At 51.2% G+C, this 16,808-nt stretch overlaps 1 protein-coding gene across 2 annotated transcripts in view; it reads left to right on the forward strand.

Annotated features, from left to right (window-relative positions):
- Positions 1-16,808, forward strand: part of kirrel3a (kirre like nephrin family adhesion molecule 3a) — a 649,014-nt gene that overhangs the window by 573,371 nt on the left and 58,835 nt on the right. For both annotated transcript variants that reach the window (XM_078427020.1, XM_078427019.1), the window contains one exon: positions 1,925-2,030. In XM_078427020.1, coding sequence (XP_078283146.1) covers positions 1,925-2,030 — 106 coding nt within the window. The remainder of the gene's footprint in view (positions 1-1,924; positions 2,031-16,808) is intronic.

Raw genomic sequence — 16,808 nt, forward strand, 5'->3', positions numbered from 1 at the left:
GGGGGTGGGACAGTGGGGGGGTGGGTTAGTGGGGGGTGGGTCAGTGGGGGGGTGGATCAGTGGGGGGGGTGGGTCAGTGGGGGGGGTGGGTTAGTGGGGGGGTGGGTCAGTGGGGGGGTGGGTCAGTGGGGGGGGTGGGACAGTGGGGGGTGGGTCAGTGGGGGGGTGGGTCAGTGGGGGGGGTGGATCAGTGGGGGGGTGGATCAGTGGGGGGTGGGGGGGTGGGTCAGTGGGGGGTGGGACAGTGGGGGATGGGACAGTGGGGGTGGGACAGTGGGGGGTGGGGGGGTGGGTCAGTGGGGGGGGTGGGTCAGTGGGGGGGTGGGTCAGTAGGGGGTGGGTCAGTGGGGGGGGTTAGTGGGGGGGTGGGTCAGTGGGGGGGTGGGTCAGTGGGGGGGGTGGGACAGTGGGGGGTGGGGGGTGGGTCAGTGGGGGGGGTGGGTCAGTGGGGGGGTGGGTCAGTGGGGGGGGGGTTAGTGGGGGGGTGGGTCAGTGGGGGGGTGGGTCAGTGGGGGGGGGTGGGACAGTGGGGGGTGGGGGGTGGGTCAGTGGGGGGGTGGGTCAGTGGGGGGGGTGGATCAGTGGGGGGGTGGATCAGTGGGGGGTGGGGGTGGGTCAGTGGGGGGTGGGACAGTGGGGGATGGGACAGTGGGGGGTGGGGGGGTGGGTCAGTGGGGGGGTGGGTCAGTGGGGGGTGGGTCAGTGGGGGGGTTAGTGGGGGGGTGGGTCAGTGGGGGGGTGGGTCAGTGGGGGGGGGGGGGACAGTGGGGGGTGGGGGGGTGGGTCAGTGGGGGGGGTGGGTCAGTGGGGGGGTGGGTCAGTGGGGGGTGGGTCAGTGGGGGTGGGTTAGTGGGGGGGTGGGTCAGTGGGGGGGGTGGGACAGTGAGGGGTGGGTCAGTGGGGGGGGTGGGTCAGTGGGGGGGTGGATCAGTGGGGGGGGTGGATCAGTGGGGGGGGTGGGACAGTGGGGGATGGGACAGTGGGGGGTCGGACAGTGGGGGGTGGGGGGGTGGGTCAGTGGGGGGTGGGACAGTGGGGGGTGGGTCAGTGGGGGGTGGGACAGTGGGGGTTGGTTCAGTGGGGGGGTGGGTCAGTGGGGGGTGGGACAGTGGGGGGTGGGACAGTGGGGGGGTGGGGGGTGGGTCAGTGGGGGGTGGGTCAGTGGGGGGGTTGGTCAGTGGGGGGGTGGGTCAGTGGGGGGTGGGTCAGTGGGGGGGTGGGTCAGTGGGGGGGTGGATCAGTGGGGGGGTGGATCAGTGGGGGGGGTGGATCAGTGGGGGGGTGGGACAGTGGGGGGTGGGACAGTGGGGGGTGGGGGGGTGGGTCAGTGGGGGGGGTGGGTTAGTGGGGGGTGGGACAGTGGGGGGTGGGTCAGTGGGGGGTGGGACAGTGGGGGGTGGTTCAGTGGGGGGGTGGGTCAGTGGGGGGTGGGACAGTGGGGGGTGGGACAGTGGGGGGGTGGGTCAGTGGGGGGTGGGTCAGTGGGGGGGTTGGTCAGTGGGGGGGTGGGTCAGTGGGGGGATGGGGGGTGGGTCAGTGGGGGGTGGGTCAGTGGGGGGGTGGGGGGGTGGGTCAGTGGGTCATAGATACAAAGAAAACAGGTGCAGGAGGAGGCCATTCGGCCCTTCGAGCCAGCACCACTATTCATTGTGATCATGGCTGATCATCCACAATCAGTAACCCGTGCCTGCCTTCTCCCCATATCCCTTGATTCCGCTAGCCCCTAGAGCTCTATCTACCTCTGTTTTAAATTCATCCAGTGTATTGGCCTCCACTGCCCTCTGTGGCAGAGAATCCCACAAATCCACAACTCTCTGGGTGAACAAGTCCCTTCTCACCGCAGTGTTAAGTGGCCTCCCCTTTGATCTTGGACTGTGGCCCCTGGTTGTGGCCCGTGCACTGACAGCCTCTTCTCTGCCCACAGATCCACCGCTGGTGAACCTGACGATGGAGCCGCAGCCGGTGCCGGAGGGCAGCACGGTGAGGTTTCGGTGCTCTGCCAAAGCGAATCCTGCCGTCAGCTTGTACAGGTAGCTCTCCGTCTCCCGCTGGATGCCGCTGACTCCTCACGCTGGGCGGGTTAACGTGGCAGAGCGTCGCTGTGTGGTGTCAGACCCTGCCCCACTGGCCAGAGCTGGCCGGCCCTGTACCAGCTGCCAATGTTTTCAAGAGCGAGTTAGATTTTGTCCTTAGGCTGGCGGAATCAAGGGATTTGGGGAGAAAGCAGGGATGGGGTACTGATTGTGGATGATCAGCCATGATCATATTGAATGGTGGTGCTGGCTCGAAGGGCCGAATGCGCTACTCCTGCACCTATGTTCGATGTTTACCTCTCGTGACCGGGCGCAGGTACACGTAGGCCAAGGCCAAGGTTTGTTATCATTGCAGGTGGCTAATTAGTCCATCGATACACCCCTCCTCCATGCTGATGTGTGGACCCTGGTCAACATCCTGGTGAAGCCAATCCCCACAGCTGCTTTAGATTTACGTTTATTATTTTCACGTGTACATGAGGTACAGCATAAAGCCTGAAGAAGGGTCTCGGCCCAAAACGTCACCTCCTCTGTGGCCTGACCTGCTGAGTTACTCCAGTTTTTTGTGTCCATCTTCGGTGTAAACCAGCATCTGTAGTTCCTTCCAACGCAGCAGAAAGCTTCATAAGCTCATGTTCACAAGTCATAAGAGTAGACGTAGGCCATTCAGCCCGTTGAGTCTACTCCGCCATTCATTCATATCTTTCCCCCTCAACCCCATTCTCCTGCCTTCTCCCCATAGCCCCAGACACCTGTACAAATCAAGTATCTGACAATCTCTGCCTAAAAAATACCCATGACTTGGCCTCCACTGTTGTACTTCGTGGTCTGGTATCTGTTGTACTTTTGTTGAGACTCTGGACGGACCACAAGTACACGTGTTTAAAAAGGTTATAATGCTGGAGCTTAAATCCAGGCTGTTTATTCCACGGCCATCTGGAACCAGAGTGGCCACCTAATCACCTCATTCTCTTATATAGACATTACTACACAGGCAAACAAAGTACTCCTTGTGATACAACAAAGTAGTCCCTGCAATATCACAACATCCATGAGACAATCAGATCAGATAATACTGTTCATAAACACAGTCAATCAAACTCCAGCACAACAGGCAGAGCAAAGGGGAGATACAGAGTGCAGAGTAGTTCTCAGCATTGTGGAGATACAGAGTGCAGAGTAGTTCTCAGCATTGTGGAGATACAGAGTGCAGAGTAGTTCTCAGCATTGTGGAGATACAGAGTGCAGAGTAGTTCTCAGCATTGTGGAGATACAGAGTGCAGAGTAGTTCTCAGCATTGTGGCGCACCAGTTCCACAGACAAAGTCCAAAGTCCGCGATGAGGTTGAGCTGAATCGGATAATGCCCTAGTTTACGATACGAACCAATACGAAACGATACAACTTTACTCATCCCCGGAGGGAGATTGGTCTGCCGACAGTCACAACGCACAAGGTGCACAAAAACGTGAAATTAAAAATGAAAACAACAAGATAAAAACAAGCGACTGTTGTCTGGCTGCCGTGTGCACAGCGCCTTCACCGGAACAAACAAACACAGACTTATGCCCTGGGCAGAGGATTGTAAACCAGAGTGCCCCCCCCATTTGTTCTCCCACCGTCCCCCCTAGCAGCCGCCCAATGCCGGGTCCCCATTGTCTCCTCCTCCCTCCCTCACGCTCACCAACTGCATGGCCCCACCGCCGCCGCCGAGGCTCCCGTTGCTGCCAAGGCCCCACCACCGCCACCGAGGCCCCACTACCGCAGAGGCCTCACTACCACCGAGGCTCCCGTTGCTGCCGGGGCCCCACTACCACTGAGGCCCCACTACCGCCTAGGCCCCACCACCGCCCAGGCCCCACTACCGCCGAGGCCCCACTACCACCACCGAGGCCCCACTACTACTGAGGCCCTACTACCGCCAAGACCCCACAACCGCCAAGGCCCCACTACCGCTGAGGCCCCACTACTGCCTAGGCCCCACTACCACCCAGGCCCCACTACCGCCCAGGCCCCACTACCGCTGAGGCCCTACTACCGCCAAGACCCCACAACCGCCAAGGCCCCACTACTGCCGAGGCCCCACTACTGCTGAGGCCCCACTGCCGCCGAGGCCCCACTACTGCCCAGGCCCCACTACCGCCCAGGCTTCACTACCACCGCGAGGCTCCCGTTGCCGCCGAGGCCCCCACCGCCGCCACAGGCCCCGCTGCCCGGCTTTACTGCAGTCCCGTGGGAGGCTTGTGGGGCGAGTCGGGCCTACCGTGGTGTGTTCCTGTCTTCGGTCGTCATTCTGGTCGTCAGCGGCGCGGTTGCTGGGCGGATGGATCGGGCCCGCTCGCCTCCCCTGGGCACTCCCGGCGTGCGAGCTGCTGCACGGAACACACGGAAGGTTCCGTTCAGAAGCCTGATAACTGAGGGGAAGAAGCTGGTCCTGAGTCTGGTGGAGCGTGCGTCCAAGCTTCTGTACCTCCTGCCGGACAGGAACAGGGAGAAGGGTTGCCCAGGGTGGGACAACCATTTGATTAGGTTGGCTGCTTTGCCGAGACAGGCTGAAGTGTGAGTGGTGGGGAGTTTGGTCTGTGCGATGAACTGGTTATATCTGCAACACTGCTGCTCCCAAACCAACCTATGATGCAACTGTACAGGGGAGAGAGAACAGGGAAAAGAGGACTCATTAATTACAGAGGGGAAGGCTCCACACACTGCTGGGCGTGTCCCTGGTAGAATGATGGTGCATTGGGAAGATGGGTATCTGTTTTAAGTCCAGTGAACCAAGGGCAGAACGATGGCGCAGCAATAGAGCTGCTGCCTTACAGCGCCAGGGACCCAGGTTCGATCCTGACTACGGGTGATTCTGTAAGGAGTTTGTACGTTCTCCCTGTGACTGCATAGGCTTTCTCCGGGTGCTCCGGTTTCCTCCCGCACTCCAAAGACATGTAGATCTGTAGCTTAATTGGCTACGGAAAAATGGTACATTGTCACTAATGTGTAGGATAGTGCTAATGTACGATTGCTGGTCGGTGTGGACTCTAAAGTCTACATTGATCTTCATAAGCAAAACCACATATCATGTCCACCTGCCACTGGGTTGAGAGAGTAGAGCTTTTTCCCTTTGCAATGGGTGCAGAGAGCTGGAGTAAGCTAACCAACTTAATGACTTGCAAGAGAAACTCTTACACTTTTATTTCTGGAAAGCCGTCACAAATTAATGAAGGGCAAACATCATCGGTTGTTCTGACCAAATTCTGAGAAGGGATTGGAGGTCATAGAGTCATAGAGTGACATAGCGTGGAAACAGGCCCTTCGGCCCAACTTGCCCACATGTCCCAGCTACACTAGTCCCACCTACCTGCGTTTGGTCCATATCCCTCCAAATCCTGTCCTATCCATGTACTTGTCCAACTGTGTCTTAAATGTTGGAATAGCCCCTGCCTCAACTATCTCCTCTGGCAGCTTATTCCATTCACCCACCACCCTCTGTGTGAAAAAGTTACCTCTCGGATTCCTATGAAATCTTTTCCCCTTCACCCTAAACCCATGTCCTCTGGTCTTCGATTCACCAACTCTGGGCATCTACCCGATCTGTTCCTCTCATGATTTTATACACTTCTATAAGATCTCCCCTCATCCTCCTGCACTCCTGGGAATAGAGTCCCAGCCTACTCAACCTCTCCCTATCGCTTAGACCCTCTAGTCCTGGCAACATCTTCGTAAATCTTCTCTGTACCCTTTCCAGCTTGACAATATCTTTCCGATAACATGGTGCCCAGGACAATATTTTAAAAGCAGCCTCACCAACATCTTATACAACTGCAAATAACCTCCCAACGTCTGTGCTCAATACTCTGACTGATGAAGGCCAATGTGCCAATGATGAAAATGTTTTTACAAATGGGGAAACCATTTGTTTTTGGACTTAAATAGTCACTATTTATTTATGTTAGACTGTGCAAAGTGATGGATCAGAAGAAACTCTTTCCAATATTTACATATACCCTTCAAATTACTTTGGGGAAATAAATCAGTGGTAACTTTCCGCACAAGTGGTTGTGGAAATTGGGAAGCTATTGGGAACCTGATGCCACAGGTAATTTGGATCTTTCAAGGCAACTGTATAATTGGGAAGGAGTAACTAGAGATGGTGTTGTAGCAGATAAATGGAGATGGTGCTGTTCACTATCGTCTGAGTGCAATCCAGCTCGAGAGGCCGTCTGGCCCACTCTTGCCCCGGTTTCCCGAGCTGAGTGTCGGAGGCCGAATGTACACAGCCTGACTGTGGCCCTTCCGCCCAACACGTCCATGCCGACCAAGATCCCCCAACTACAGTAGGCTAGTCACATTTGCCCGCGTTTGGCCCATATCCCTCTAAACCTTATGTGATAAAAAGTGACCTACATATGCTGGTTTATACCAAAGATAAACACAAAGTGCTGGAGCAGCTCAGCGGGTCAGGCAGCGTCTCTGGAGAACATGGACAGGTGACGTTTTGAGGTCGGGACCCTTCTTCGGACTAATTGAACTGGAAGCAGGAAAAGACCGGGACAAATCAGGGCTGGCAACAGATGACCTGAGGTGGTTCTGTTAGGCTGATTGCAGGCCATGGACAATGTGATTCGAAGAGGGAGACAACGTTGCAGACTGTGGATGGAGCTGGGGTAACTCAGCGGGTCAGGCAGCATCTCTGGAGAGAAGGAATAGGTAACGTTTCGGGTCGAGACCCTTCTTCAGACTGTCAGGGGAGAGGGAAACCAGAGATGTGGAAAGGTAGCAATGCTTGTACACTGTGCAACTAGTTAATGGATTTTCAATGGGTCTCCCTTACAATCAGTCTGAAGAAAGGTTCCCACCCAGTGTCAAGGGTTATGGGGAGAAGGCAGGAGAATGGGGTTCGGAGGGAGAGATAGATCAGCCATGATTGAATGGCGGCGTAGACTTGATGGGCCGAATGGCCTAATTCTGCTCCTATCACATGACCTTATGACCTTATAACCCAAAACATCACCTATCCATGTTCTCCAGAGATGCTGCCTGACCCGCTGAGTTACTCCAGCACTCTGTGAAACGTCACCTATCCAGGTTCTCCAGAGATGTTGCCTGACCTGCTGAGTTACTCCAGCACTCTGTGAAACGTCACCTATCCATGTTCTCCAGAGATGCTGCCTGACCCGCTGAGTTACTCCAGCACTCTGTGTCTGTCTCTTTAAACCTTTCCTATCCATAGCCTTTGGCTTACCCTGTGTCTGTCTCTCTCTGAGACTGGTGTCAGTGTGGGGTCGGTTCGCCTGACCTGAAAGTCTTCATCCTCACTGACTGTAACAGCTACACGGTCGCTGTGTGAAGAGGAACAAAGCGAAGGTGGCAATGTATCACATCGTTAGTTAGCGGAAGGAGTCATCGTAACTGGCACCGCCATGCAAGGAGCTGATTTCATTTTGTAACGAGAAGTGAAGTAATTAATTACAGCGCTGTGGCAAAGTGAACCTGGCTCACCAGATGCCGCCTCGTAAATGATTGATCACCTTTTCTAACTAACCACCAGCTTGCAAAAGGTATAACAGCGTGTGGCTCCCCAGTGAAGTCATCAACTGTTATGGTTAGTGGAGAGTAAATGAAATACTTGAGGATTTTGTCACTTCTGTGATTATACAGGGCCTCTCAGTTGCCCAGCCTGCTACTGACAACTTGACTTCACTTCGGAACAAGTAGCTAGTTAGCTGATCTCAGGCCAGGGAGCAGTAGGAAGCTGCTGTCCACCCCTGCTCAGGCAGCGGTTCATGTGTCAGGGCCGGTGCTCCGGTTACCGGCTCTGTGGACATCTCTGCCGATGTGGATGTTTGCAGGATCGAGGACAACAGAGACATGGTGCTGTTGGCAGACGCAAAGCTCTGTCGTTCCCAGCCAGCAAGCACCAGACCTTCAGTAATGGAACAAGAACATCAGCAGAATGGCATGGATAGCAAATATGGACTTCCTCCGGGTGCTCCGGTTTCCCCCCACATCCCAAGGACGTGCGGGTTTGTAGGTTAATTGGCCTCTGCGAATTGCCCCTAATGTGTAGGGAGTGGATGAAAAAGTGGGAATAACCTAGAACGATTGTGAACTGGTAATCGACGGTCAGTATGGACAGGCTTATATCTCTAAACCATACTAAACGAAGAGCAGGAATTAAGGAGTCCTTTTCAGAATGGCAGGCAGTGACCAGTGGGTTGCCGCAAGGCTCAGTGCTGGGACCCCAGGTGTTTACAATATATATTAACGATTTAGACGTCGGAATTAAATGTGATATCTCCACGTTTGCGGATGACACAAAGCTGGGTGGCAGTGTGAGCTGCGAGGAGGATGCTATGAGGCTGCAAGATGACTTGGATAGGTTGGGTGAGTGGGCAGATGCATGGCAGATGCAGAATAATGTGGATAAATGTGAGGTTATCCACTTTGGTGGCAAGAACAGGAAGGCAGATTATTATCTGAATGGTGTCAGATTAGGAAAAGGGGAGGTGCAACGAGACCTGGGTGTGCTTGTACATCAGTCACTGAAAGTAAGCATGCAGGTACAGCAGGCAGTGAAGAAAGCTAATGGCATGTTGGCCTTCATAGCGAGAGGATTTGAGTTTTGGAGCAAGGAGGTCCTACAGCAGTTGTACAGGGCCCTAACACCTGGAGTATTGTGTGCAGTTTTGGTCTCCTAATTTGAGGAAGGACATACTTGCTATTGAGGGAATGCAGCGTAGGTTCACCAGGTTAATTCCCGGGATGGCAGGACTGACATATGATGAAAGAATGGGTCGACTGGGCTTGTATTCACTGGTATTTAGAAGGATGAGAAGGGATCTTATCTATATACTAAAACTCTCATTTGTTTGTTTGTGACTGAAATTCAGCCAAAACTGTACAAGATAGCGCAACATTTTTAGGCCCCTTATTCACTGTCGTCACTTTAATGGTAAAAATGGTAGTTTTATTGAAATTGGTGTTATATTTTTTAAGTTATTCACATTTTAAAGTTTTTAAAAGCCAGCGCATGCGCAGTTGGGGCTGGTCCTCATGTAAGATGGCCGCCAGACCAGTGCCTACACTTACATAAGATGGCCGCTGGGTGACTGCATGTGCGCAGTTGGGGGGAGGGTCGTCATTTTCGTTCAGCTCCCACTTCCTGCCAGACGCCCGTTTGGTTCCACGGCCCAAGTGGGGGGAGCGTCACCGCCGCCACTCTAAACCCCAGGCATTTTCATCATGGCCGCCGCTCCCACTCCCACTCTAAACCCCGGGAATCTCCATCGCTGCCGCCTCGCTGAGCCCTGGAGCCCTCACCGTCGCTGCTCCCGCTCAAAGAGAACGGAGAACAATCGATGATCCAAATATCATGATTGATGAGAGGCATCATGATCAGGCTCTGTTGTATATTCAAGACAAGCTTGTGAATTACAACAAGACACAGAGATACTTTCATGTGCCATTACCAAGACATGGAAGGAAGAACCTTGATGATGACAATCCAGAATTGCTGAGTGAACTGCAGCACAATAGACCTGAACAACAGTGATTTGTTGAAGAGAAGGAGCCTCTGCTGAATGCTGAGCAAAGAGCAGTGTATGACCATGTGTGCAGCTGCTTGGAAAGGAATGTTCCTTCAATGTTTTTAATTGATACACCAGCAGGAATGGGCAAAACAATTCTCACCAATTTGATCCTCTCCAAAGTTTGAGGTCAAGGTGATGTTGCTTTTGCTGTAGCATCCTCTGGTATAGCAGCTACATTGATGCCTGGTGGAAGAACTGCACATTCTCGATTCAAGATATTCATCGAAGTGACCGATAATACAATGTGCAACAATGAGAAGAACTCCAACATGGTTCATTTGATCAGGAGTGTGAGACTGATTGTTTGGTTTGAGTGCCCGATTATTAGGAGGGAGAGCTTTGAAGCGGTGGACAGAACACTTTGATGAGCCTTTTGGCGGCATTCTTACCATTTGTTGTGGCGATTTTCGACAACTCCTTCCTGTTGTGAAAAGGGGAAATGATGCTGATGTTGAAAATTCCTGCATCAAGAAATCTTATTAATGTTCAAATTGTTATATTTTGTTATTCACATTTTAAACTTTAATAAATCCCTTTTCCACTTGCTGTGCCCGTCAGCCGCCCATGCGCAGTAATACCTCCATGTTCCACGTCACCATGGAAACCCGACGGGCGGGAATGGCGGCGCCGCCGGAGAGCCCCTAAGAATGGAGGGGGGGATAAGGGGGGATGGAGTGGGTGACTGGGGGGTGGGAGGGGAAGGGGGGAGTGGGTGGGGAAGAAGGGTGGGGAAGAAGGGGGGTTGAGGGGTGGAATGAGGGAGGGGAGGGGAGGGTGCTAGACCAATGAAGAAAAAAAACACCATTTTAAAGAAAAATCACGATTTTCATTGAGATGGGTTTTTTTTAAAGCCATTTATTTTAAAGAAAAACGTGCCATTTTCCCACGTCACAATGGCAACCCAATGAGTTGTGGGCCCAACGGGTCCACTTGGTCTAGTAGAAACATAAAATTCTTAAGAGATTGGACAGGCTGGATGCAGGAAAAATGTTCCCGATGTTGGGGGAGTCTAGAACCAGGGGTCACAGTTTAAGAATAAGGGGTAGGCTATTTAGGACTGAGATGAGGCAAGACTTTTTCACCCAGCGAGTTGTGAATCTGTGGAATTCTCTGCCACAGAAGGCAGTGGAGGACGATTCACTGGATGTATTCAAGAAAGAGTTGGATATAGCTCTTAGGGCTAACGGAATCAAGGGATATGGGGAGAAAGCAGGAACGGGGTACTGATTCTGGATATAGATACAAAAAGCTGGAGTAACTCAGCGGGACAGGCAGCATCTCTGGAGCGACGGAATAGGTGACATTTCGGGTCGAGATCCTTCTTCAGACTCGGCCATGATCATATTGAATGGTGATGCTGGCTCGAAGGGCTGAATGGCCTACTCCTGCACCTATTTTCGATGTTTCTATGTTTAAACTAAACACTGTTGCGGGGTTAATAAGGTTTTCGTGTAGGAAGGAACTGCAGATGCTGGTTTAAACCAAGACAGACACAAAAAACAGGAGCAACTGAACGGGTCAGGCAGCATCTCCAGAGAAAAGGAATAAGGGCCGTTTCGGGTCGAGACCCTTCTTCAGACTGAGAGTCAGGGGAAAGGGAAATGAAAGATATAGAAGGTGAGGCGGGAATAAATGAATGAATGAATAAGTTTATTGGCCAAGTATGTGCGTATACAAGGAATGTGCTTTGGTGCTCCGCTCACAAATGACAACACAAACATACAGTTAACAATTAAGAATAAAGCATAAACACATCAAAACAATAAGGATACAACATTACAGTCTAAACATGTGGGTGAAAATAAACCAGAGCAAAAAAGAGACTACAGACTTTGGTTATTGAGTAGAGCTATCACTCGTGGAAAAAAAGCTGTTTTTATGTCTGGCTGTGGCTGCTTTGACAGTCCGGAGTCGCCTTCCAGAGGGAAGTGCTTCGAAGAGTTTGTGGCCAGTGTGAAAGGGGTCAGAGATGATCTTGCCCGCTCGCTTCCTGGCCCTTGCAGTGTACAGTTCGTCAATGGGGGGAAGGTTGAAGCCAACAACCTTCTCAGCTGTGCGGACGATCCGTTGCAGCCTCCGGATGTCGTGCTTGGTGGCTGAGCCAAACCAGACCATGATGGAGAAGGTGAGGACGGACTCAATGATAGCAGTATAGAATTGGACCATCATTGCCTGTGGCAGATTGTGTTTCTTCAGTTGCCGCAGGAAGTACATCCTCTGTTGGGCCTTTTTGACTGTGGAGTCGATGGTGGCCCCCCCATTTAAGGTCCCTGGAGATGATGGTTCCAAGGAACTTAAATGACTCCACAGATGTGACTATGTTGTTGTTGATGGTGAGTGGGGGGAGGGGAGGGGGATCTCTTGGAAAGTCTACAATTAGTTCCACTGTCTTGAGAGCATTGAGCTCCAGGTTGTTGCGATGGCACCAGGATGCCAGCTGTGTCACTTCCTGTCTGTAGGCAGATTCTTCCCCATCCTGGATCGGTCCAATCAGGGTAGTGTCATCCGCAAACTTGAGGAGGTTGACAGAGGAGTCTGTGGAGGTGCATAAAATGCACAAATGAATGAAAGATATGCTAAAAGGTGACAATGATAAAGGAAACAGGCCATTGTTAGCTGTGGGATAGGTGAGAATGAGTTACAGACAATGAGACTCAACAAGTTGATTTTGAAGTTGGATGGGGAGGGATGGAGAGAGAGAGGGGTTGCAAGGATTACTTGAAGTTAGAGAGATCAATGTTCATACCGCTGGGTTGTAAGCTGCTCAAGCGGAATATGAGGGGTTTCTGTGCTCTCACCCCATGGACTACAGCAGTTAGAAAAATACAACTCACTGCCACTTTCTCGAGAGTAACTAAGATTGGTGGATAAACCCAGGCTCTCCCAGTCATGCCGACATACCAACAATTACGTTAAATATCAAGCAGCGTTGTCCTCTGCCGAGCAAGCAACGTTGTTCTCCAGCCGTAGCCTGGCAGGGGCACGTTCCTGCTGCTGATGGCTGATGTACTGGTAAACTAACAAATCAATAGGACATCAACAATGATCTGGCTTCAGTTCAGAGACTATCAGCAGTAACAAATCAGTCGAATCGTTAGAAAGGAAGGCAAACGCAATGCCAGCATTTATTTCAAGAGGGCCAGAACACAAAAACAGGGATGTAATGATGAGGAAATGAGGAAATAACATCAGATAGTCCCTGCTTTCCCTCTCTATCCCCTCCCCCTTCCCACTTCTCCCACTAGTCTTCCTGTCCCCGACTGCATTCTATCTTTGTCCCACCCCCTCTCCCTGACATCAGTCTGAAGAAAGGTCTCCTGCATTGGGAGTTGTTTCAATGGCTCAATGGTTCAATGGTACTTTATTGTCACATGTACCAATGTCATAGTCATACAGTGATACAGCATGGAACCAGGCCTTTCAGCCCAACTCACCCACACCAGCCAACATATCCCAGCTACACTCGTCCCACCTGCCTGCGTTTGGTCCATATCCTTCCAAACCTGTCCTATCCATGTACCTGTCTAACTGCTTCTTAAACGTTGATATAGTCCCTGCCTCAACTACCTCCTCTGGCAGCTTGTTCCATACACCCACCACCCTTTGAGTGAAAATGTTACCCCTCAGATTCCTATTACATTTTTTCCCCTTCACCTTAAACCTATGTCGTCTGGTCCTCGATTCACATACTCTGGGCACGACAGTCTGCGCATCCACACAATCCATTCCTCCCATCTACCTGATCTATCCCTCACATATAGTGGAATTGATTTTTGTATACAGTTCTGTACGTATCACTATCCGTAAGAACTTAAAATCACCTTAGATAAGCATCTCAGAGGCAGTATAACTGTACAGTAGTAGTACACTGAGGCAGTCTCTTTAACTTCGGATAGTTCCTCTGCCCATCTCTTTCCTCTCCCCTTCCCAGTTCTCCCACTCTCCTCCTGTCTCCAACTACATCCTATCTTTGTCCCGCCCCCTGCCCCGACATCAGTCTGAAGAAAGGTCTCGACCCGAAACGTCACCCATTCCTTCTCTCCTGAGATGCTGCCTGACCCGCTGAGTTACTCCAGCATTTTGTGTCTACCTTAGATTTGAACCAGCATCTGCAGTTATTTTTCTACACACTATGAACTGGTAATCTAATGCTCAGAGTGTCAAGGTGATCCAAAGTGCTTTACAGCCATTGTAACGCTGTTCAAACCATCATTATGCTGCTGCTAAACATCATGGCACAGCCAGCACTCCTAGATCCTGACCTTGTGATTGTTGTTTAATAACTTTAACTGGGGTCTCCTCTGTTGAAATGGTGCTGAGGGATATTGTATACCTGCCTGGGAGAAGAGGGCCTCAGTTTAATGTCTAGTCCACAACTCAACATCTTCAACAGTGAACCATTTCTGGCATTTTACAACTGAGGTATGGTTCAATGGTTACGATTTTGTAACTCTGCATTGGCAAATCCATTCACTGTCCAAGAAAGTCTGAGGAAGGGTCTCGACCCGAAACGTCACCCATCCCTTTTCTCCAGGTCTGCCTGGTCCGCTGAGTTACTCCGGCTTCTTGTGTCCATCCAAGAAGGGAAAACATTTTTTTCCAAAAAATAAAGCAGGGGATGGTAATACAGTACCAGCGGCACGGTGGCGCAGCGGTAGAGTTGCTGCCTTACAGCGAATGCAGCGCCGGAGACTCAGGTTCGATCCTGACTACGGACGCCGTCCGTACGGAGTTTGTACGTTCTCCCCGTGACCTGCGTGGGTTTTCTCCGAGATCTTCGGTTTCCTCCCACACTTCAAAGACGTACAGGTTTGTAGGTTAATTGACTGGGTAAAATGTAAAAATTGTCCCTAATGTGTGTAGGATAGTGTTAATGTGCGGGGATCGCTGGGCGGCACGGACCCGGTGGGCCGAAGGGCCTGTTTCTGCGCTGTATCTCTAAATCTAAAAAAAAATCTAAAGTATCGCCCACTTATTCAGAGTAAAAATACATACAAACGAAAACTGTGCTAAAAACTTGGGAGGCTGGCGTAGCGGTAAAGCTACTGACTTGCAGCGCCGGAGACCCGGGTTCGATCCCGACTACGGGTGCTGTCTGTCCAGAGTTTGTACGTTCTCCCCGTGACCTGCGTGGGTTTTGTCTGAGATCTTCGGCTTGCCCCCATACTCCAAATACGTTCAGGTTTGTAGGTTAATTGGCTTGGTATAAATGTAAAGTTGTCCCTGGTGTGTGTAGGATAGCGTAAATATGCAGGATCGCTGGTTGGTGCAGACTCAGTGGGCCAAAGGGCCTGTTTCCGCACAGTATTTTTAAACTAAACTAAACTAAGCTCTACTAAAACTCTTCATACATTCTCAGTGTCTGTACATTCAATACCAAGTTAGTGAAAGACGTTTTTTGGTCTGCCTGAAACTTGTTGGTCTCCCAGCAGAGCGAGATGTCCATCAGGGAATGTTGATGATAGGCACAAAGTGCTGGAGTAACTCAGTGGATCAGGCAGCATCTCTGGGGAAAAAGGATGGGGAACGTTTTGGGTCGTTATCCTTCTCCTGATTGTAGTCTGAATTACTCCTGCATTTTGTGTCTATCTTTGGCATAACCCAGCATCTGCAGTCCCTTGTCTCTTCCAATGTTACCGACTGGCCCATTCCTAGACTAGACTGTGAGTATGTGCTGAGGGGTGCACTGGTCTTTGGTGCTTCTGCTGATGAACACAGAGGGGCAGAGTTCAGTGCAGGGACCCCTGAAGCAAGGAAAGGCCCATTGCCACAGGGGGCCACATGAGTGTTAAGTGTGTTTTGTTCAAGGAAAGGCGCAAGCACTACTGAGTCTGCCACTGTCGAAGGGAAATAGTCATAGAGTCATACAGTGTGGAAACAGGACCCTCAGCCTAATTAGCCCATGCCGACCAATGTGCCCCATCTACTCTAGCCCCACCTTCATGCTTTTGGCCCATATTCCTCTCAACCTGTCCTGCCCATGTACCTGTCAAAATGTTTCTTAAATGTTGTGTTGGTCAGATGGAAGACGAGCGTCTACCAAAGCAAACCTTCTACTCCCAGCTTAAGGAAGGCAAACGTAAAAGAGGTGGATAGAAGAAGAGATTCAAAGACGCATGAAGGAATGTGGAATGGACATCGACAACTGGGAAACCAATGGCAAGGACAGGAAACTCTGGCCAACCATCGTCCAAAAAGGAACAGCGACCTTCGAAGCCAACAGATGTGCAGAATTAGAAGGAAAGAGAAGTAAAGGGAAAGAGAGGAAGCAACAACCAAAGCCCGATCTGACATCAGGAATTACCTGCCCTGGATGCTGAAGAACTTTCACAGCCAGGACTGGACTCAGAAGCCACCTGAGAGCTCACAAACACAACAGGACGTAGGACATGATCCTCGACCTCGAGGGATAGCCACGACCACGAGTACCTGCCTCACCAACCTCCTCCGTCGGTACGTCCCAAACACCCACCACCCTTTGTGTGAAACAGTTACCCCTTGGGTTCCCATTTAATCTTCCCCACCTTAAAGCTACTTCCTCTAGTTCTCGATTCTTGAAGTGTGGCATTCGTGGCCAGCCTTCTGATCGGGGCTCGAGGATGGAAAGGAACAGTTACAGGTTGTAGCTCTACCGTTACACACGGTCCCTGTTGAACAACAGCCTCGAGTAGTGTGTTTTGAACAGAATGTGGTGGCACTGTGGCGCAGCGGTAGAGCTGCTGTCTTGCAGCGCCAGAGACCCGTGGTTTCCTCCCACACTCCAAAGACGTACAAGTTTGTAGGTTAATTTGGCTTGGTGTAAATGTAAAATTATCCCTCATGTGTAAGGTAAAGTTAATGTGCGGGGATCGCTGGTCGGCGCGGACTCGATGGGCCGAAGGGCCTGTTTCCGCGCTGCATCTCTAAACTAAACTAAAGTAAACTAAGCTAAAAAGAATCTGCCTCCTTGAAAATGAATCCCATTCATCCATTCCCAGACTGACATTAAATATATTGTAAACAGAAGCTTGCATATTTCAGCATAATTTGAATTTATACCCATCTGCCAGAATAGGTCTGGATATATTCCTCAGATTCAGTGGGCGATATTTTATAGCCATCCTCTCATTATTTTAATGAAAGCAGTTATTAAAATTCATACAAATAATATCTGCCTAGAAAAATTATTAGGTTTGCTCTTTCATCCATAATTCA

The sequence above is a fragment of the Rhinoraja longicauda genome, chromosome 32 (assembly GCF_053455715.1).
Source record: "Rhinoraja longicauda isolate Sanriku21f chromosome 32, sRhiLon1.1, whole genome shotgun sequence".
Taxonomy (NCBI): domain Eukaryota; kingdom Metazoa; phylum Chordata; class Chondrichthyes; order Rajiformes; family Arhynchobatidae; genus Rhinoraja; species Rhinoraja longicauda.